The following is a 22,753-nucleotide window of genomic DNA, read 5'->3' on the forward strand; positions in this document are numbered from 1 at the left end:
TCTTTTCCTCTCGCTCTCTCTTTTCCTGCCTCTCTCTCTTCCTCTCGCTCTCTCTCTTTTCCGCTCTCTCTTTTCCTCTCGCTCTCTCTCTTTTCCGCTCTCTCTTTTCCTCTCGCTCTCTCTCTTTTCCTCTCTCTCTTTTCCTCTCGCTCTCTCTTTTCCCCTCTCTCTCTCTCTCTCTCTCTCTCTCTCGTTTCCTCTCTCTCTCTCTTTCTCGCTCTCTCTTTTCCTCCCTCTCTCTCTTTCTCGCTCTCTCTTTTCTTCCCTCTCTTCCTCTCTCTCTCTCTCTCTCTCTCTCTTTTCCTCTCTCTCTCTCTCTCTCTCTTTTCCTCTCTCTCTCTCTCTCTCTCTTTTCCTCTCTCTCTTTTCCTCTGTTTCTCTCTCTCTTCCTCTCTTCCTCTCACTTGACGTAACAATGTACTTTAGTTTAATTGATTCATTTACAATATTAGCGTAATTAAAATAATAATCAAGATTGTCAATGGGAGAATTGGTAACGGCAATAATCAAGGGTAAAAATAACCATACAATGGCATACAATGGCATGGAGGACGTGTGCAGATTGGTTGGTCTGTCAGACACTGTCCCTCATGTTATGGCAGGCAGCAATGTAGTACGTTGCCAACACACAGCTCTCTGCGTCCTCCCCCAACAGGATGAGTAGCCTATTCTCATCAGAGGTCTTTGAAACCTTGAATAATGGTTTCACTTTTGGGGAAATGACACTAATTGTTTTATATTTTTTACATTTTGTTGGAAAATGCAGCTCTGTCTCGGGTTCTGCTGTGGTTGCACAGCCTTTCCTCTTCAGGGAGCCAGGTTTTCCTGTGTCTAGCCTTCTCAATGGCAAGGCTGTACTTTGTCAAGATTTTTCAAAGGTTTTGATCAGAAACCATGGTCAAATAGTTTGCTGTACTGTTGAGTTAGGTCAGATAGCACTGCATTTTGCTTTGTGCTTGTGCTTCCCAGTGGGTAATATAGTTCATGTAGCTTTGACTGTGTTGTCATTTGGTTTATTCTGTTTGATTGGATGTTCTGAGACTTCAGTGTGTTAGTAGAACAGGTTTGTGAATTCAGCCTCAGGACCAGCTGGATGAGGGGACTCTTTTCTTTGCTCAGCTCTTGGCATTGCAGGGCTTGGTAATGATATGGAAGTGGTCACTGTATTTTAAATGTTTCCATAACTTAATGCACTTTGAGTTTTTATCATTAGCAGATATTTCCTAATTCTGCCCTGCATTGTTTGAAGTTTTCCTCTGGACATGTAGGAGACCCTTACTGAAATCTGCATGCAGGATTTCAATGGTGTGTTTGTCCCATTGGGTGAAATCATGTTTTGCAAGTGGACCCCATACCTCAATGCCATAAAGTGCAATTGGTTCAATGAGACATTCAATTAGCTTTAGCCGTATTTGAATAGGTATTTCAATTTGAATGAGTTTTTTAATGGTGTAGAATGCCCTGCGTGCTTTCGCAGTTCTCACAGCCTCATTTAGGTGTCCAGTTGAGTTTATCTCTAAATCTAAGTAATTATAGTGTGTGCATTACTATATATTCTGTATTTTGTACCAATTGAGAACTTTGGTCTAATTCCCTGAATTAGGTCTGGAAATACTGCTCTAGCAGGCAAAGGCTCTGCTGTAGGCCATGTGCTGTGTGTGACCGCAGGCACAGGTCATCTGCGAACAGCAGGCATTTAACCTCTGAATTGTGGAGACTAACACCAGGGGATGAGGATTTTTCTAGAATAGTGGCCAAGTCGTTGATGTAAATATTGAAGATGCTCAGATGGCAACATTGGCAAAGGCCCCGTCCCTGGTTAAATAATTATGTTATTTTCTTGCCAATTTTGAAGCTGCACGTATTGCCAGTATTGATTTAATTATGTCATGAGGTTTACCCCCTACACCACTTACAATTATTTTATCTTTCTCTATCTCATCTCTCTTTCTCTCCCTTTCCCTCGACCTCTGTGAGTCTCTCTCTCTTTCATTCTCTCTCTCTCTTTCACTCTCTCTCTCTCTTTCACTCTCTCTCTCTTTCACTCTCTCTCTCTCTTTCACTCTCTCTCTCTTTCACTCTCTCTCTCACTCTCTCTCTCTTTCTCTCTCTTTCTCTCTCTTTCTCTCTCTCTCTCTCTCTCCTTTCTCTTTCTCTCTCTCCTTTCTTCCTTCCTCCCCTCCTGTCAATGGAGGTATCGCTGGCATCCATTCAACCAGGTCATTACATTGATCAGATAGGGCCGTGGGTGTTGGGGCTAATTTTGGATTCCCCAGACGCACACTGATGGGGTGTCCTCTGGACAGCTGGGCCAGGATGTGATCAAAAACCCAGTCAATGGTAGTGACAGGGGTTCTGACCTGGAGATTACTTTTACAGGAGTCTATTTCCTTGAGTCTCATCTTACTTTCTTTCCCTCATCTTCCACCCTCTTCTCCTCCCACTCCTGTCCTCCCTTCCCCCTCTTACCTCACACCTGCCATCTTCTCCTCTCTGCATCTTACCTATTTTGACTCCTTGGCTTCTTTCCTCTTATCTGACTAGGCACTCTGAAGGAAGTCAGTCCCTCTCCGTCCTCCTCTCCTCCTCTCCTCTCCCTCTCCTCTCCTCTCTCTCCTCTCTCCTCCTCTCCTTCTCCTCTCCTCTCCTCTCCTCTCCTCTCCTCTCCTCTCCTCTCCTCTCCTCTCCTCTCCTCTCCTCTCCTCTCCTCTCCTCTCCTCTCCTCTCCTCTCCTCTCCTCTCCTCTCCTCTCCTCTCCTCTCCTCTCCTCTCCTCTCCTCTCCTCTCCTCTCCTCTCCTCTCCTCTCCTCTCCTCTCCTCTCCTCTCCTCTCCTCTCCTCCTCTCCTCTCCTCTCCTCTCCTCTCCTCTCCTCTCCTCTCCTCTCCTCTGTACTGAAACTGAAGACAGATGTTACAGCCAGTCACACTACTGACTGGGTGGCAGGGTGAACCATGGCGGTAAGAAATAACAACTACACAGGAAGAGTTTTCATTTTTTTGGGCCTTCTTATTTCCCCATAGTTACATTTGTTAGAAACATTAGTTAGAAACTCTGTTGTGTATATGATAGAACTGAGTCCAGTTCAGTGGGTTTTGATCTAATTGACACTCAATTAGTCATGGTGACAAATGTTCTATCCCAGGAGGGAACGGAAAATGGTACAGTACCCAGGTTGCGTGTGTTCGTGTAATTGTATGCGTGGGTGTGTGAGCGCGTGTGGGGGAGAGAAAGGAGGAGGGAAGACTGATTGACGGATGATTATGTGGCTGGCCATCTGGACCGCAGTCAGAGAGAAGCTGAAGCCAATTCACCAGAGAAAGTGTGTGTGTGTGTGTGTGTGTGTGTGTGTGTGTGCGTGCGCGATGTGTCTGTACGGGTATCTGTGTACATTTTTGGGATGTATTTCTCCCCATTCCCTGGTAGTATAGTATAAACACACATAACATGAAGCCCCAACGCAGTTGCACTCCCTTCCTTCTAATTGTTTGTACACTTTAACAATTAGCCAGCTAACAAGTCGTTACTACGCCCTGCGCCATATCCCTGCCTGCTATCTGACTGCCTAATTGAGTCAGTTGTATCTGAGGAGAAACCCTGTGCATAGTTACTATGACAACACAATACGGAAGAACACAGAGGATATCAGTGTGTTCTGTTCACCTCACAATAACACCTGTCTTCATCTGTCTTCATAGCCCACTCTCTGTAAAAGTCTGGATTTAATAAGTCAAGATAATGTATATGCCACTTAGTTGACACTTTTTTTCCAATGGGACTAACAGTACATTTTACTGTAGGATGTATATGACCTTGGCCAACTGAGGAATATGTGTGTCAACAGGCCATGTTGGACAGGCCATGTTGGACAGGCCATGTTGGACAGGCCATGTTGGACAGGCCATGTTGGACAGGCCATGTTGGACAGGCCATGTTGGACAGGCCATGTTGGACAGGCCATGTTGGACAGGCCATGTTGGAGCCTGGCAGAAGATGTATTAGCTACTGTACTGTGTTAACACAATGAGCTGGCTAGGCACCAGGCTTATTGACTGAAGGAAGGCTTACTGGATCACTTGTTTGTTTGCTAACACAGTTGACCTAATCTAGTGAACGCTGGCCAGCTAGGCTAGCGAAGACAAATAATGAATCAACAGGAATTGTAGTTTGAAGTGCGATTGGGAGTCTAGCCACCCTAGACCCTAGGTGTGGTGTGTGAGAGTGGACTCCAGATGTTATGGAGAGAGTAAATGGCAGGCAACACTTACAAGGATGACTTTTATAGCATTGAACCAACAGGACATCTATACTCCACGTTGGCACCAAACATCAAACATTCCATGACAACAGACATTCTAAATCACATTTTCTGTGGAACTGTCTTCAGAGACAAATGGAAATTCTTTGCAATGAAAAACTCTTTGAATAACAACTAATAACAACCCCCCCCCCCCTCCAGAGGACCTGTTGCCATTTGGTTTCCCCAGCATTGACATGGGTCCTCAGCTGAAGGTGGTGGAGAGGACCTGGACGGCCACCATGCTGTGTGCTGTAAGTGGCATCCCTGACCCAGAGATCTCCTGGTTCAAAGACTTCCTCCCTATAGAGCCCAGCTCCAGCCAGGGACGCATTAAACAGCTGCGCTCAGGTAAGACAAATGGGAGTTCTTGTGTTTCTTTACTGATACATCCTCATTTCATTAAAATCTCACCCCCCTCTTTAAATATCCCCTGTATTACATACTTACTTTGCACTCTACCCCACGATACAAAACAACACCACACATCACAATAACCAAAACCTCACCACTTAAACAACCGTATATCTTCCCCAGCTGTACAGACGGCACTCTACGACACACCATATCTCCTGAAACATCTCCACACTCAAATTCTACCCAGAGGCGCACTGAGATCATCCCATTAAATAATAGTAAAGGGTCTGTTACCCCCCCCATCTTTGACCATGTTCCTCCTTGTTAGCCAAGTAGCAAACTTTGTCTGAGAAATCAGATAATTCAACAACACACATTTGGCCTTTTCCTTATTTGAAGACCTGTACTCCACTATAAACATCCTAACAGTAAGACCCACCCCCAACCTCTCACACAGACATTCCAACAGTAAGACCCACCCCAACCTCTCACACAGACATTCCCAACAGTAAGACCCACCCCAACCTCTCACACAGACATTCCCAACAGTAAGACCCACCCCAACCTCTCACACAGACATTCCAACAGTAAGACCCACCCCAACCTCTCACACTGACATTCCAACAGAGACATTAATGGCATTAACCTGGCACACACAAAAAACACATGAATCACAGTTTCACTCATGACACAGAAAGGACACCCCTGCCCGACTCCCGGTTCAACCCGTGCCAACCAGCTGTTAGTGGCCAGGGCTCCATGTAGAACCCTCCACTGGAGGTCCCCTGACCTCTTCGGTACTGGGAGTTTGTAAAGCCCCCTCCATCTAAAACCCACCATACTCTCCTCCCCACATACCCCCTGCCATTGATGTGCCTTCACTCCTGTTAGGCTCCTAATGTTCCTTACCTTAATGCAGAGGTTGTAGAGGGCTTTACCTCCCACATCCTCAAACTCCCACAGGCTCGGAGTGTTAAAATCGAACAAGTCCCGAGTCCCCAGTCTATGCCGTCCCCAGTCTCTGCCGTCACCTACAGTGGCGGAACAATTGGCGGCCCCTCCCCCTTTGGCCGCTCAAACACCACCCTTACCGGCTCGGACAGTGCCTCCTGGACCTCCTCCAGGAATCCCTCCAGCACCCTAAGAGATGTTAGTCATGTTCGTTGTGACAGGACTTCCGGGGTTTTCCACCCCTCCTTCCCCAGCAGCCGCAGGTCACGCAGCGTTAGTAAACCCGTTGCAATCAGTCGCTTCCGCAGGGTGGCCGACTGAACCATTCTCTAAAGGAGGGCTTTAGAGCTGCCAGGTCCTCAGCACTGCAGAGTAAAAATCAGAGAGACCTGCTGTACTCAGCCTCTCCAGCTTCATGAGGAACAGCTGCAGGTCCAACCCTAATCCACCAGCTCTCCTCAGCAGCGCGCATGCTGGCTCCTTCCAGCCAACATCAGTATGATACAGCAGTCTCTGCGCCACCTTTAGTTAGAATGCAGCCACCCTGCTCTCCAGTTCCACCAGGCCCTGTCCTCCTTTCTTTACCCAAGGGTTTGTTCCCACACTCGGAACTCTGACTCTCTATTTGTTACACAGACTTTTGGCCTCCCATCCTATTCTAACCACCTCTCGCCAGCTTTGTATTCATGTTACCTGATGAAATTGCTGTTGCCATCTGATGCACATTCAGATGTCATAATTCAGCACTGCAGAGCTCTCCCTGTCCTCTGCCGTGCCTTGATTGTATTACTGTTGATGATATCTGGAAATGTGTATGTACACCCTGGCCCAACTACAGTTGCTAGTCCCAATTCTGAGTTGTGCTCTGATATCTGCTTCACTGATTTCTGCTCTCGTAAAAGCCTGGGTTTTCTGCATGTTAACACTAGACGCTTATAACCTAAAATGGATCAATTGAAAGTGTGGGTTCACAGCTCCAATCCAGATGTGTTGGTCATTACTGAGACATGGTTAGGGAAGAGTGTTTTGAATACTGATGTTAACATTTCTGGTTATAAACTTTTTTGGAAAGACAGATCTTCCAAAGGTGGGGGAGTGGCAATCTTTACCAAGTATCACCTTCAGTGCTCGGTTGTCTCCACCAAGTCTGTCCCCAAACAATTTGATTTGCTGGTTTTAAGCATTAAACTTTCAAATAGTTCTTTGACTGTTTCTGGGTGCTATCGTCCTCCATCAGCACCAGCCTGTACCCTACCTGCCCTAAGCTCACTCCTGGCCCCTTACACTAAGTCTGAATTTGTCCTTACACCAAGTCCTAAAGCCATGGGACTCCCTAAATCTTTCTGAGATTATTACCAATCCCACACGGTATGACTCCAAACACCCAGAAAAGGCTACTCTCCTCAATGTTATCCACACAAATAATCCTGATAGGTATCAGTCTGGTATCAGTCTGTGTTTTCTGTAATGACCTTAGTGAGCACTGTTTTTACACCTTGCGTTCGTAATGGCTGCTCAGTGAAATGACCTGTCCTGATTGGTCATAGACGCTTGCTAAAAAATGTAATGAGTAAGTCTTCCTTCATGAACTGGCCTCTGTAAAAATGGGATAGAAGCAACTTGATCCCCTCTGTTGAAGATGCTTGGACCTTCTTACTTGATATTTTCAGTGGTATTGTTGGCAAACACGCCCCCATAAAGAACATGAGAATTAAAAACAGGTTCAGCCCCTTGTTCAACCGTGATCTTGCAGAGTTACTCTACCTCAATAATTGCATTTGGCGAAAGGCTCGGCACACGCATACTCAGGCTGACTGGCTATCATTCAGGCAAATGAGAAATACAGTAAGTGCACTCAGGCTATCCAGAAAGACAAAGTTAGTTACTTTAAGGAGCAGTTCTCTCCCTGTGGGTCTAACCCCAAGAAGTTCTGGAAAACGGTTAAAGACCTGGAGAATAAACCCTCCTCACAGCTGCCCATGTCCCTTAATGTTGATGATGTGGTTGTTACTGACAAGAAGCACATGGCTGAGCTCTTTAATCACCACTTCATTAGGTCAGGATTCCTATTTGACTCAGCCATGCCTCCTTGACTGTCCAACATTTCCTCATCTCCCACCCCTTCTAATGCGACTATCCCCGATGCTTCTCCCTCTTTTGCCCCTGCCCCGCAACAAAGTTTCTCCCTGCAGGCGATCACTGGGTCCAAGGTGCTAAAGGAGCTCCTTAAACTTGACACCAAAAAAACATCTGGGTCAGATGGTTTAGACCCTTTCTTCTATAAGGTTGCTGCCGCTATCATCTCCAAGCTTATCTCTGACCGTTTTAACCTAGCTCTCCTTTCTGGGGAGATTCCCAATGCTTGGAAGGCAGCCACGGTTCGTCCTTTATTTAAAGGGGGAGATCAAGCTGATGCTAACTGTTATTGGCCTATTTCTATTTTGCCCTGTTTATCAAAAGTGTTGGAAAAACTTGTCAATAATCAACTGACTGGCTTTCTTGATGTCTATAGTATTCTCTCTGATATGCAATCTGGTTTCCCCTCAGGTTATGGATGTGTCACTGCAACCTTAAAGGTGCTCAATGATGTCACCATTGCCCTTGATTCTAAGCAATATTGTGCTGCTATTTCTATTGACTTGGCCAAAGCTTTTGATACAGTAGACCAGTCAGAAAATCTGCTGTCTCAGTCACTGCCTGTCACCAAGGGAGTGCCCCAAGGCTCGATCCTAGGCCCCATGCTCTTTTCAATTTACTTCAAGAACATAGCTCAGGCAGTAGGAAGCTCTCTCATCCATTTATATGCAGATGATACAGTCTTATACTCAGCTGGCCCCTCCCCAGATTTTGTGTTAAATGCTCTACAACAAAGCTTTCTTAGTGTCCAAAAATGCTTTCTCTACCCTTAACCTTGTTCCGAACACCTCCAAAACAAAGGTCATGTGGTTTGGTAAGAAGAATGCCCCTCTTCCTACAGGTGTTATTACTACCTCTGAGGGTTTAGAGCTTGAGGTAGTCACCTCATACAAGTACTTGGGGATTATGGCTAGATGGTACACTGTCCTTCTCTCAGCGCATATCAAAGCTGCAGGCTAAACTTAAATCTAGACTTGGTTTCCTCTATCGTAATCACTCCTCTTTCACCCCAGCTGCCAAACTAACCCTGATTCAGATTAGCATCCACCCCATGCTAGATTACGGAGACATAACTTATAGATTGGCAGGTAAGGGTGCTCTTGAGCGGCTAGATGTTCTTTACCTTTCGGCCATCAGATTTGCCACCAATGCTCTTTATAGGGCACATCACTGCACTCTATACTCCTCTGTAAACTGGTCATCTCTGTATACCCGTCGCAAGACCCACTGGGTGATGCTTATTTATCAAATCCTCTTAGGCCTCACTCCCCACATCTAAGATATCTACTGCAGCCCACATCCTCCACATACAACACCCATTCCCTCAGTCACATTCTGTTAAAGGTCCCCAAAGCACACACAAACACTCAAACTGGACAGTTTTATCTAAATCTCTTCATTCAAAGACTCAATCATGGACACTCTTACTGACAGTTGTGGCTGCTTTGCATGATGTATTGTCTCTACCTTCTTGCCCTTTGTGTTGTTGTCTGTGCCCAATAATGTCCAATAATGTACCATGTTTTGTGCTGCTACCATGTTGTGTTTCTACCATGTTGTCATGTTGTGTTGCTACCATGCTGTGTTGTCATGTGTTGCTGCCTTGCTATGTTGTAGTCTTAGGTCTCTCTTCATGTAGTGTTGTCACAATTGTTGTGATGTGTGTTTTGTCTTGTATCTATGTTGTATTTATTTTTTATTTTAATCTCAGGCCCCCATCCCCGCAGGAGGCCTTTTGCCTTTTGGTAGGTAGGCCAACATTGTAAATAAGAGTTTGTTCTTAACTGACTTGCCTAGTTAAGTAAAGGTTAAATAAATAAAATACATTTGTGTACGGACAACCTCAGCCAGTGATGGCCCGACCAGAAGAAATCAACCAGCTTGCAGAGGGAGGTGTGTGCCCTAGTTGACCTTAGCTGACGAAGCTCCCTCGTACAACTTCAAACTAGTCTCTAGTGCCTGCATATCCTGCCCATCCCTGACCATCACAGAAATGTAATCTGCATACGCTGACACTCCCTGCAGTCTCCTGTGTATGAGGCCCAAAACAGGCTCAATGGCTCGTGTATATAACTGCCCCGATTGAGGGCATCCTTGTCTAATGCCCCACCTCACCCAGACTCGCCTACTGAGAACCCCACCCTGCCTTGACCATACATGACGCCCCACTATACAACATCTTCACATAGGCCAAAAACATTTCCCCAAACACCAACATCATATTTAACAGATACTCATGGTCCACTCTATCAAATGCCTTCTCTTGGTCGAAAGAGACATGTCCAAAGTTCACATTAGAACCTCTCGACAAGTCCACCTCGCCCCTGACTAAGAACATGTGTTCCGTGATTGAGCGTCCCAGTACACAACATGTCTGGTTCTTGTGTACTATAGAGTCCAGATGAGACTTCCGTCTGTTAGCAAGGACCTTGGCAAATATCTTGTAGTCTGCACAGAGCAATGCCACAGGCCTCCAGTCTTAAGATCATGTAGTCCTCTTTTTTGGGCAGGAGAGTCAGAACTGCCTGACGGCAGCATATCGGCAACTATCCTACCCCGACGCACTCACGCAACAAGCAAAAGAAGTCCAGTCTAATTAGATTTTTTAAAATAAAACTCCACTGGGAGTCCATCGACCCCCGGTGCATGGCTGGGGAACATCTGGGTTATGGCCTCTGCCAGTTCAAGGGACAACAGGGGAATGTCCATTTCATCCCTCTGTGCCAGATCGAGCTTAGGGAGTTCTGCAAACAAAACCTGAGCACACATAGGATCATACAGTTCTGCCCTATACAACTCAGTATAAAACTCCCCAGTCCACTCCTGCATCTCCCCCACCACAGAGGTCACCCGCCCATCAGACAGCCGTAGACAATGCATACCCTTGGCTTCACCACTCTGTCTTTCCAAACCAAAGAAGAAGGAGATGGGTGCATCCATCTCCTTGAGCATGGAGAACCTAGCTCTTACAAGTGCTCCCTTTACTTTAACCTGGAAAAAGTAAATTAGCCTGGAGGCCTACATTGCCTTGCCCCACCAGCTCTACCGTCAATTCACACTGATTCTACGCTCGAGTTCCCCACAATACTATTCTAGCCTCTGAGGATGAGAGAACTGTATACTGTTGACAGAAAAGCAGAATTTTGGCTTTTCCCACATCCCACCATTGACTCAGAGACTCATATTCCTCTCTTCGCTGCCCCCACCTTTCCCAAAAAGTCTGGAAACATGAGCAAAAAGTGGAACTTGTAAGAACTTTACATTAAACTTCCAACAGGATGCCTGTCGAGGTCCTGGTGAAATAGACAGCCAAGCCATGGTTATGTGGTGATTTGAAAAACCCACCGGGAGAATGGTAGCACCCAACAGCTTATTGTTCTGATTCCTAGACATGTAAAACTGATAGTCAGGCTGTACTCACTCTAGCCCCAAAGACCTTCACCCATGTATACTGACATGTGTTGGGATGTCTAGTTCTCCAAATATCCACAAGGTCAAACTGCTTAATGATGTCCCTTTAACTTTCGTTAAATCCATCGTACAGTTCCAGTCCCCGCCGACCACCGGCGTCTCCTCAGGCGCTACCTGTGAGAGTTCCTGTCTAAGACACCCAAACAGACAACCCCTCTCCCTCCCTGTGTTAGGGGCATACACATTTATAAGGACAAAACCCCAGTTGTTAATTTCTGCTCTTACTACAAGCAGTCTACCCCTACACACCTCCTTTGAGGAACACATTTGTACAGCCAGACCCAGTGGCCTAAAGGACTGCATCCACTGCACTAACATTTGTTCTATGGCTCAGCACACTTGCCCCTTTCCACCAGAGCCTCTGTACTTTATTTTGTTTGACATATTTACCCAACAGACTCCTCTTTCCAGAAAAAAAATATTCATCTAAATAGTAAACAGTGTCTGAAGGTCGACCCTTCCGCACGGTTGTGACCCACTTCCTCAACCTAAAACGTTTCCTGGGTGAGAGGACACCATGCCCCTCATTTTTCATAGCGTGTTGTACTGATTTTACAAACTTTCCCGGGTCGCAAAAAAAGCTTCAAGATGAACCTTTTCCCCTTCAGTCTCGTTCAGGAACCTTGGCAGTTCCCTCACCGTGTACTTTGACCCCTCTGCCTGACTGGCTGTCAGCTCTGGACCCATTGAGGAGGAGTCTGAAAAGAAAGCCTCCTCATCGTCCTCTTCCTCAGACTCACCTTCCTCCTCCTCATCTCCATCTTCCATCCTGACCACCTGCCCTTTCTTTCTAGTCGGGGACAGAAAACCGCTAGCAAACTTACCAAACCAACTCAGCTTTTTCTGGATTTGATCATCCCTAGTCGAAGGAGTAAAAAGAGGAGAAATCAGCAGCAACACATTCAAAATAACTGTGTGTTAACCCTCCACCATAGAAAATAAACATTTTAAGAAAAGACCAAGGAAATAATCAAGAAAATAAGTAAGGACAGAGCCCTCCACGCGACCTCTCAACTATAAAACACTCCCAGCATGCACTGAGAGAGAGAGAACAACTCTCAATGGACTTCTAGGTTAACTGTGTAGCCTACAGCACAAGCTGTAGATCTGAACTAATGTTCATAGCTAACTCCTTGAAGCCCTCTTCCAGGTCAAGGTAGTTTGTTTCTTCTATGTGTCTGAAGAGAGCCCATATCCACAAAGCGTCTCAGAGTTGGAATACTGCTCTAGGATCTGTCCATAAAGTGGTATTAATTACGATCAAAAAGGCTACACTGATCCTTGACCAGCACTCCTAGTCTAAGATGCTTTGTGGATATGGGCCCAGGCTTATTGTCTGGGAATGTCTGACTCAGAATCCATCAGAGATAGGAGGGTGACAGAACAACAAAAAGACTCTTGAGTTACATTCACATTTTATGAGTTCCCCTGTCCTAACATCTTTGTGTCAGGCTCAGTACTGTGTGTTCTGACGTGTCATATTTCTCTCTTTCCATCCTGAGGTTTTGTGTTTGTCTTGTATTTTCATCTACAAGTGGATTATGTGGTTTGAATAATTCTTATATCAGATGTACAGTGGGGCAAAAAAGTATTTAGTCAGGCACCAATTGTGCAAGTTCTCCCACTTAAAAAGATGAGAGAGGCCTGTAATTTTCATCATAGGTACACTTCAACTATGACAGACAAAATGAGAGAAAAAAATCCAGAAAATCACATTGTAGGATTTTTAATTTATTTGCAAATTATGGTGGAAAATAAGTATTTGGTCACCTACAAACAAGCTAGATTTCTGGCTCTCACAGACCTGTAACTAAGAGGCTCCTCTGTCCTCCACTCATTACCTGTATTAATGGCACCTGTTTGAACTTGTTATCAGTATAAAAGACACCTGTCCACAACCTCAAACAGTCACACTCCAAACTCCACTATGACCAAGACCAAAGAGCTGTCAAAGGACACCAGAAACAAAATTGTAGACCTGCACCAGGCTGGGAAGACTGAATCTGCAATAGGTAAGCAGCTTGGTTTGAAGAAATCAACTGTGGGAGCAATTATTAGCAAATGGAAGACATACAAGACCACTGATAATCTCCCTCGATCTGGGGCCCCACGCAAGATCTCACACCGTGGGTTCAAAATGATCACAAGAACGGTGAGCAAAAATCCCAGAACCACACGGGGGGACCTAGTGAATGACCTGCAGAGAGCTGGGACCAAAGTAACAAAGCCTACCATCAGTAACACACTATGTCGCCAGGAACTCAAATCCTGCAGTGCCAGACGTGTCCGCCTGCTTAAGCCAGTACATGTCCAGGCCCGTCTGAAGTTTGCTAGAGAGCATTTGGATGATCCAGAAGAAGATTGTGAGAATGTTATATGGTCAGATGAAACCAAAATATAACTTTTTGGTAAAAACTCAACTCTCAATGCTGAGTTGCATCCAAAGAATACCATCCCTACTGTGAAGCATGGGGGTGGAAACTTCATGCTTTGGGGCAGTTTTTCTGCAAAGGGACCAGAACGACTGGTCCGTGTAAAGGAAAGAATGAATGGGGCCATGTATCGTGAGATTTTGAGTGAAAACCTCCTTCCATCAGCAAGGGCATTGAAGATGAAACGTGGCTGGGTCTTTCAGCACGACAATGATCCCAAACACACCGCCCGGGCAACGAAGGAGTGGCTTCGTAAGAAGCATTTCAAGGTCCTGTAGTGGCCTAGCCAGTCTTCAGATCTCAACCCCATAGAAAAGTTGAAAGTCCGTGTTGCCCAGCAACAGCCCCAAAACTTCACTGCTCTAGAGGAGATCTGCATGGAGGAATGGGCCAAAATACCAGAAACAGTGTGCGAAAACCTTGTGAAGACTTACAGAAAACGTTTGACCTCTGTCATTGCCAACAAAGGCAATAACAAAGTATTGAGATAAACTTTTGTTTTTGACCAAATACTTATTTTCCACCATATTTTGCAAATAAATTCATTAAAAATCCTATAATATGATTTTCTGGAATTTTTTTCTCATTTAGTCTGTCATAGTTGAAGTGTATCTATGATGAAAATTACAGGCCTCTCTCATCTTTTTAAGTGGGAGAACTTGCACAATTGGTGGCTGACTAAATACTTTTTTGCCCCACTGTATATACAGCATGAACATATACACAGAAACATAGAGTACGTGAACAATTCAAAATGACAAATAAACCCTAATCTAATACTCTTGATATAAGGAACACATTAGAATGACCTTGAATGTCCCTGATGGGACCCTGATGGGACCCTGATGGGACCACACAACAACACGATGGGAGTGCAAAGCCACATGGAGACCGTGCTCCATGCGTACTGTATCTAAACAAAACTACTGCTTTGTTTTCTTTTTGTTCCTCTCTATAATCTTCAACAGCTTTTGGTAAGTATTACTCTTACCCTAGCCATGCCCAAACCCTTAGGATATGTCCATAAGACTACAGTCACTCCAACATTAAAGCAGTGTTCCCCAAATGGTGGTTCAGGACTAATTGGTGTCCCACCGCAAGTTCCTTTTTGATTGTAGGTCACAGTTAAGGACTGGACTGTGACTAGAAACATGATTTTTGTTTATTTGGATGGTCACAAGTCAAACAACTTTTGGGACCACTGCATTACATTTCCTTTAAGATACTGAGTGAGTCCCTCTACAGTTCCTTTCTGTCCAGCTGGTCCCTCTCCTTGCTAGGCTCAGAGTGTCTCCACATACGCAAACACACACGCGCACACAGATGCGCACACACACACACAAAAACACACACATCCATCCATCATCTCCCTGAAAGGGGTATAGTGATGCATATGGTCTAAGAGTCATATTCTTCAAAAATGGCGTCTATTTTCTACAGCCATCTGTTATGTAGATCCTTCCTGCCATATGCATTAGGAGACTTCTGTAGGCCAATCCTCTTCATTAAATTGGGATTGAGGCTTGCAGAATTACCCCTAATGTATAACTTGGGATTCACACAACAGATGGTGTGCAATATGGACTCAGTTTGACATTACACCACGTTTGACATGTGAAATTGCCCGACAAATGTTGGATTTGAGTTAACTATCCCTTGGGTTAGTGATGATGGACTGACATCTCTCCTATTCAATTTTGGGCGGGACACACACACACACACACACACACACTAAAAGCACATGATCAACTCCAAAAAAATCTGGACTCCACACCCCACTAGATCAGGAGCAGGTCTTTGAACCAAGCAATCTCATTCAGGGCCAGTCAGTCATTCACAACTGTCTGTGGTTGATGTTCCTGATTTCCCCACCCTGGTTTCCTATATACCTTACCATTGTCAACAACTTGAATTGGTGTGTGTGTGTGTGTGTCCATCTGTGTTTGTCTGCGTCTATGAGCATGTGTCTGTGTTTCATGTGTTGTCTCAAGGAGAGTGTGTTTTAATGCTGTAGGGTACTCTCTCTACCTCCCTCCCTCTCTTTACCTTCCCCACATGAAAAAAGACTAGAGTTTACTATAGAATACTACAGTACTTACTATAGAATTATCTAGTAATCTCTAGTATACTGTAGAATACTATACTACACACTGTAGTATCCTTCGATCAAGTGTAGTACTTACTATAGAATGTTGTAGTATACTGTAGAATACTATAGTAAACACTAATGTTGTAGTATACTGTAGAATACTATAGTAAACACTATATCAGAAAAAAAGCACTGTAGTAAATACTACAGTATTGTCTGCAAAAACACTACAGACTGCAAAAACACAACACTTTTTTTATCCCAATTTCATGATATACAATTGGTAGTTACAGGCTTGTCCCATCGCTGCAACTTCCATACAGACTCGGGAGAGTTAAAGGTCGAGAGCCGTGTATCCTCCGAAACAGGACCCCACACTGCTTCTTGACACAATGCTCGCTTAACCCAGAAGCCATCTGCACCAATGTGTCAGAGGAAACACTGTACACCTGGTGACCGTGTCAACATGCAGGCGCCCGGCCCGCCACCGGAGTTGCTAGAGCGCGATGGGACAAGGACATCCCGGCCGGCGAAACCCTCCCCTAACCCGGACGATGCTGGGCCAATTGTGTGCCGCCTCATGGGTCTCCCGTGGCGGCCGGCTGCGACACAGCCTGGGATCGAACCAGGATCTGTAGTGACACAGCTAGCACTGCGATACAGTGCCTTAGACCGATGCACCACTCGGGAGGCCCCAACACTACACTTTTTTAGCTATAGTAAATACTACAGTATTTAATTTGCATATACTCTGCCCATTCCGTCCCCCATATCCCAGTTTGTACCAGCCAAGTGAGAAACCTACATGATCATATATTGTGTTCCATACAGGTTATACGTTCAGAACCCAGTCCTACCTACCTACAGGTTATACGTTCAGAACCCAGTCCTACCTACCTACAGGTTATACGTTCAGAACCCAGTCCTACCTACCTACAGGTTATACGTTCAGAACCCAGTCCTACCTACCTACAGGTTATACGTTCAGAACCCAGTCCTACCTACCTACAGGTTATACGTTCAGAACCCAGTCCTACCTACCTACAGGTTATACGTTCAGAACCCAGTCCTACCTACCTACAGGTTATACGTTCAGAACCCAGTCCTACCTACCTACAGGTTATACGTTCAGAACCCAGTCCTACCTACCTACAGGTTATACGTTCAGAACCCAGTCCTACCTACCTACAGGTTATACGTTCAGAACCCAGTCCTACCTACCTACAGATTATACGTTCAGAACCCAGTCCTACCTACCTACAGGTTATACGTTCAGAACCCAGTCCTACCTACCTACAGGTTATACGTTCAGAACCCAGTCCTACCTACCTACAGATTATACGTTCAGAACCCAGTCCTACCTACCTACAGGTTATACGTTCAGAACCCAGTCCTACCTACCTACAGGTTATACGTTCAGAACCCAGTCCTACCTACCTACAGATTATACGTTCAGAACCCAGTCCTACCTACCTACAGGTTATACGTTCAGAACCCAGTCCTACCTACCTACAGGTTATACGTTCAGAACCCAGTCCTACCTACCTACAGGTTATACGTTCAGAACCCAGTCCTACCTACCTACAGATTATACGTTCAGAACCCAGTCCTACCTACCTACAGGTTATACGTTCAGAACCCAGTCCTACCTACCTACAGGTTATATGTTCAGAACCCAGTCCTACCTACCTACAGGTTATACGTTCAGAACCCAGTCCTACCTACCTACAGGTTATACGTTCAGAACCCAGTCCTACCTACCTACAGGTTATACGTTCAGAACCCAGTCCTACCTACCTACAGGTTATACGTTCAGAACCCAGTCCTACCTACCTACCTACAGTCCTACCTACCTTGTAATTAGTACAATATACTACAATCTGCAAAAACACTACATTAATTACTTTAGTATATACTACAGTTTTCTTTTACTACAGTATTTATTTTATCAAATCAAATGTTATTGGTCACGTACACATGTTTTGCAGATGTTATCGCAGGTGCAGCGAAATGCTTGTGTTTCTAACTCCAACTGTGCAGTTGGATTACCTAACAATACAAAATAATACACAAAAACTACGAAAGGAATTAAGACATATCAGGACGAGCAATGTCAGAGGCGGAATATAAACATTTATCTATATATGTGACCGACCACCTCGATTCGGCTCAATTCGGTCCTATGTAGCGGAATCTGAAATGGTGTTTTTTTTTACATTGGATGAAAGCGAAGACTCAGAACTGCAAAATTGAGGAACAATAGAAAATATTTCTGCTTTGAAAGTTGATAAACTTGAAACCCCACTTTTAGAAAATGGCCCGTGAACGTTTAGGTACACCTACTGGAGAGCTCTTCTTTGTCTACACCCATTCAGCATCGTTCACACCCTCTTAAGCCTTAGCCCCACCCATCTCCTTAACGCTTGAGGCCATGTGAGGCGATGTGGTAACAGAGTGAATACGGTAGTGTAATAAACAACCAAATATTTCAAGACTAAAAGTGGTGAAAGTAGTAGCAAAAAGTAGTAGTAATAATACACATTATGTAGTCCTTGGCCTATATCCTAATCTGACTTTGGTGCAGGTCATATTTTTCTTCAAATTACCGTCTCTGGTAAACACACTATATCAAATAAAATCTATGTTTATTTGTCAAATGCACAAGATACAAAAGATCTAAACGTAGTGTTGTGTTGTGATGGGCCTGGTCTAGTAGTGTTGTGTTGTGATGGGCCGGGTCTAGTAGTGCTGTGTTGTGATGGGCCTGGCCTAGTAGTGTTGTGTTGTGATGGGCCGGGTCTAGTAGTGCTGTGTTGTGATGGGCCTGGTCTAGTAGTTCTGTGTTGTGATGTGCCGGGTCTAGTAGTGCTGTGTTGTGATGTGCCGGGTCTAGTAGTTCTGTGTTGTGATGTGCCGGGTCTAGTAGTGCTGTGTTGTGATGGGCCGGGTCTAGTAGTGCTGTGTTGTGATGTGCCAGGTCTAGTAGTGCTGTGTCGTGATGGGCCGGGTCTAGTAATGCTGTGTTGTGATGGGCCGGGTCTAGTAATGCTGTGTTGTGATGTGCCGGGTCTAGTAGTGCTGTGTTGTGATGTGCCGGGTCTAGTAGTGCTGTGTCGTGATGTGCCGGGTCTAGTAATGCTGTGTTGTGATGTGCCGGGTCTAGTAGTGCTTTGTCGTGATGGGCCGGGTCTAGTAGTCCTGTGTTGTGATGGGCCTGGTCTAGTAATGCTGTGTTGTGATGGGCCGGGTCTAGTAGTTCTGTGTTGTGATGTGCCGGGTCTAGTAGTTCTGTGTTGTGATGTGCCGGGTCTAGTAGTGTTGTGTTGTGATGTTCCGGGTCTAGTAATTCTGTGTTGTGATGTGCCGGGTCTAGTAGTGTTGTGTTGTGATGTGCCGGGTCTAGTAGTTCTGTGTTGTGATGTGCCGGGTCTAGTAATGCTGTGTTGTGATGTGCCGGGTCTAGTAGTTCTGTGTTGTGATGTACCGGGTCTAATAGTGTTGTGTTGTGATGTGCCGGGTCTAGTAGTTCTGTGTTGTGATGGGCCGGGTCTAGTAATGATGTGTTGTGATGGGCCGGGTCTAGTAATGCTGTGTTGTGATGGGCCGGGTCTAGTAGTCCTGTGTTGTGATGGGCCTGGTCTAGTAATGCTGTGTTGTGATGGGCCGGGTCTAGTAGTTCTGTGTTGTGATGTGCCGGGTCTAGTAGTTCTGTGTTGTGATGTGCCGGGTCTAGTAGTGTTGTGTTGTGATGTTCCGGGTCTAGTAATTCTGTGTTGTGATGTGCCGGGTCTAGTAGTGTTGTGTTGTGATGTGCCGGGTCTAGTAGTTCTGTGTTGTGATGTGCCGGGTCTAGTAATGCTGTGTTGTGATGTGCCGGGTCTAGTAGTTCTGTGTTGTGATGTACCGGGTCTAATAGTGTTGTGTTGTGATGTGCCGGGTCTAGTAGTTCTGTGTTGTGATGGGCCGGGTCTAGTAATGATGTGTTGTGATGGGCCGGGTCTAGTAATGCTGTGTTGTGATGGGCCGGGTCTAGTAGTGCTGTGTTGTGATGTGCCGGGTCTAGTAGTGCTGTGTTGTGATGTGCCGGGTCTAGTAGTGCTGTGTTGTGATGGGCCTGGTCTAGTAATGCTGTGTTGTGATGGGCCTGGTCTAGTAATGCTGTGTTGTGATGGGCCGGGTCTAGTAGTTCTGTGTTGTGATGTGCCGGGTCTAGTAATGCTGTGTTGTGATGTGCCGGGTCTAGTAATGCTGTGTTGTGATGTGCCGGGTCTAGTAGTTCTGTGTTGTGATGTGCCGGGTCTAATAGTGTTGTGATGTGCCGGGTCTAGTAGTTCTGTGTTGTGATGTGCCGGGTCTAGTAATGCTGTGTTGTGATGGGCCGGGTCTAGTAGTTATGTGTTGTGATGTGCCGGGTCTAGTAGTGTTGTGTTGTGATGTGCCGGGTCTAGTAGTGCTGTGTCGTGATGTGCCGGGTCTAGTAATGCTGTGTTGTGATGTGCCGGGTCTAGTAGTGCTTTGTCGTGATGGGCCGGGTCTAGTAGTCCTGTGTTGTGATGGGCCTGGTCTAGTAATGCTGTGTTGTGATGGGCCGGGTCTAGTAGTTCTGTGTTGTGATGTGCCGGGTCTAGTAGTTCTGTGTTGTGATGTGCCGGGTCTAGTAGTGTTGTGTTGTGATGTTCCGGGTCTAGTAATTCTGTGTCGTGATGTGCCGGGTCTAGTAATGCTGTGTTGTGATGTGCCGGGTCTAGTAGTTCTGTGTTGTGATGTACTGGGTCTAATAGTGTTGTGTTGTGATGTGCCGGGTCTAGTAGTTCTGTGTTGTGATGTGCCGGGTCTAGTAGTTCTGTGTCGTGATGGGCCGGGTCTAGTAATGATGTGTTGTGATGGGCCGGGTCTAGTAGTTCTGTGTCGTGATGGGCCGGGTCTAGTAATGATGTGTTGTGATGGGCCGGGTCTAGTAATGCTGTGTTGTGATGGGCCGGGTCTAGTAGTGCTGTGTTGTGATGTGCCGGGTCTAGTAGTGCTGTGTTGTGATGGGCCGGGTCTAGTAGTTCTGTGTTGTGATGTGCCGGGTCTAGTAGTGTTGTGTTGTGATGTGCCGGGTCTAGTAGTGTTGTGTTGTGATGTGCCGGGTCTAGTAGTTCTGTGTTGTGATGTGCCGGGTCTAGTAATGCTGTGTTGTGATGTGCCGGGTCTAGTAGTGCTGTGTTGTGATGTGCCGGGTCTAGTAGGGCTGTGTTGTGATGGGCCTGGTCTAGTAATGCTGTGTTGTGATGGGCCGGGTCTAGTAGTTCTGTGTTGTGATGTGCCGGGTCTAGTAATGCTGTGTTGTGATGGGCCGGGTCTAGTAGTTCTGTGTTGTGATGTGCCGGGTCTAGTAGTGTTGTGTTGTGATGTGCCGGGTCTAGTAGTGTTGTGTTGTGATGTGCCGGGTCTAGTAGTTCTGTGTTGTGATGTGCCGGGTCTATTAATGCTGTGTTGTGATGGGCCGGGTCTAGTAGTTATGTGTTGTGATGTGCCGGGTCTAGTAGTGTTGTGTTGTGATGTGCCGGGTCTAGTAGTGCTGTGTTGTGATGTGCCGGGTCTAGTAGTTCTGTGTTGTGATGTGCCGGGTCTAGTAATGCTGTGTTGTGATGTGCCGGGTCTAGTAGTGTTGTGTTGTGATGTGCCGGGTCTAGTAGTTCTGTGTTGTGATGTGCCGGGTCTAGTAATGCTGTGTTGTGATGTGCCGGGTCTAGTAGTTCTGTGTTGTGATGTGCCGGGTCTAATAGTGTTGTGATGTGCCGGGTCTAGTAGTTCTGTGTTGTGATGTGCCGGGTCTAGTAATGCTGTGTTGTGATGGGCCGGGTCTAGTAGTTATGTGTTGTGATGTGCCGGGTCTAGTAGTGTTGTTTTGTGATGTGCCGGGTCTAGTAGTGCTGTGTTGTGATGTGCCGGGTCTAGTAGTTCTGTGTTGTGATGTGCCGGGTCTAGTAATGCTGTGTTGTGATGGGCCGGGTCTAGTAGTTCTGTGTTGTGATGTGCCGGGTCTAGTAGTTCTGTGTTGTGATGTGCCGGGCCTAGTAGTTCTGTGTTGTGATGTGCCGGGTCTAGTAATACTGTGTTGTGATGGGCCGGGTCTAGTAGTTATGTGTTGTGATGTGCCGGGTCTAGTAGTGTTGTTTTGTGATGTGCCGGGTCTAGTAGTGCTGTGTTGTGATGTGCCGGGTCTAGTAGTTCTGTGTTGTGATGTGCCGGGTCTAGTAATGCTGTGTTGTGATGGGCCGGGTCTAGTAGTTCTGTGTTGTGATGTGCCGGGTCTAGTAGTTCTGTGTTGTGATGTGCCGGGCCTAGTAGTTCTGTGTTGTGATGTGCCGGGTCTAGTAATGCTGTGTTGTGATGTGCCGGGTCTAGTTGTTCTGTGCTGTGATGTGCCGGGTCTAGTAGTTCTGTGTTGTGATGTTCCGGGTCTAGTAGTTCTGTGTTGTGATGTGCCGGGTCTAGTAATGCTGTGTTGTGATGGGCCAGGTCTAGTAATGCTGTGTATGTAATACTCTCCTGGGGATGATGGAGGTACTGTTTCAGAAATGGGAGGGGGGGGTGATGGGTGTGTGGGTCCCTGCCAAGTGTTGCATCCTTTAGGTTCTTAGCAAATGTTCTGACACTGACCTGATCAAGGTGTACATTGTCGTATAAGTGTTTGCATGTCAGAGTGGGATGGTGAGACATTCTGACGTTGAACAGTGAGGCACAGTCCGCAGTCATCTGTTGATTTATTTTGTTGATTAACTGCCCTGGGAAGTCTTTTCTTGGTAGGGGGTTGAACACAACTATGTTGGTTGTTGGGAACATAGCCTGTGCCCACAGTGTTCTCACTGCCCCAGATACATTTTCACCTTTGGCACGAAGGTCATTTGTTCCAGTGTGGATGATGATGTTGTCAGGGGTGTCAATCCTGGTCTGACTGAGTAGCTGCATTGCACAGTCAGTTGTAGGACACCAGAACTTATACACCTGGTGTCTAGGGAATCATCTTTCCTGGA

General features: G+C 46.0%; 1 protein-coding gene across 5 annotated transcripts in view; it reads left to right on the plus strand.

Annotated features, from left to right (window-relative positions):
- The window catches only part of LOC109874757 (receptor-type tyrosine-protein phosphatase S-like), a 139,945-nt gene that overhangs the window by 41,010 nt on the left and 76,182 nt on the right, over positions 1-22,753 (plus strand). For all 5 annotated transcript variants that reach the window (XM_031810926.1, XM_031810927.1, XM_031810929.1 and 2 more), the window contains exon 6: positions 4,458-4,646. In XM_031810926.1, the coding sequence (XP_031666786.1) occupies positions 4,458-4,646 (189 nt within the window). The remainder of the gene's footprint in view (positions 1-4,457; positions 4,647-22,753) is intronic.

This window comes from Oncorhynchus kisutch, linkage group LG30 (assembly GCF_002021735.2).
Source record: "Oncorhynchus kisutch isolate 150728-3 linkage group LG30, Okis_V2, whole genome shotgun sequence".
Taxonomy (NCBI): domain Eukaryota; kingdom Metazoa; phylum Chordata; class Actinopteri; order Salmoniformes; family Salmonidae; genus Oncorhynchus; species Oncorhynchus kisutch.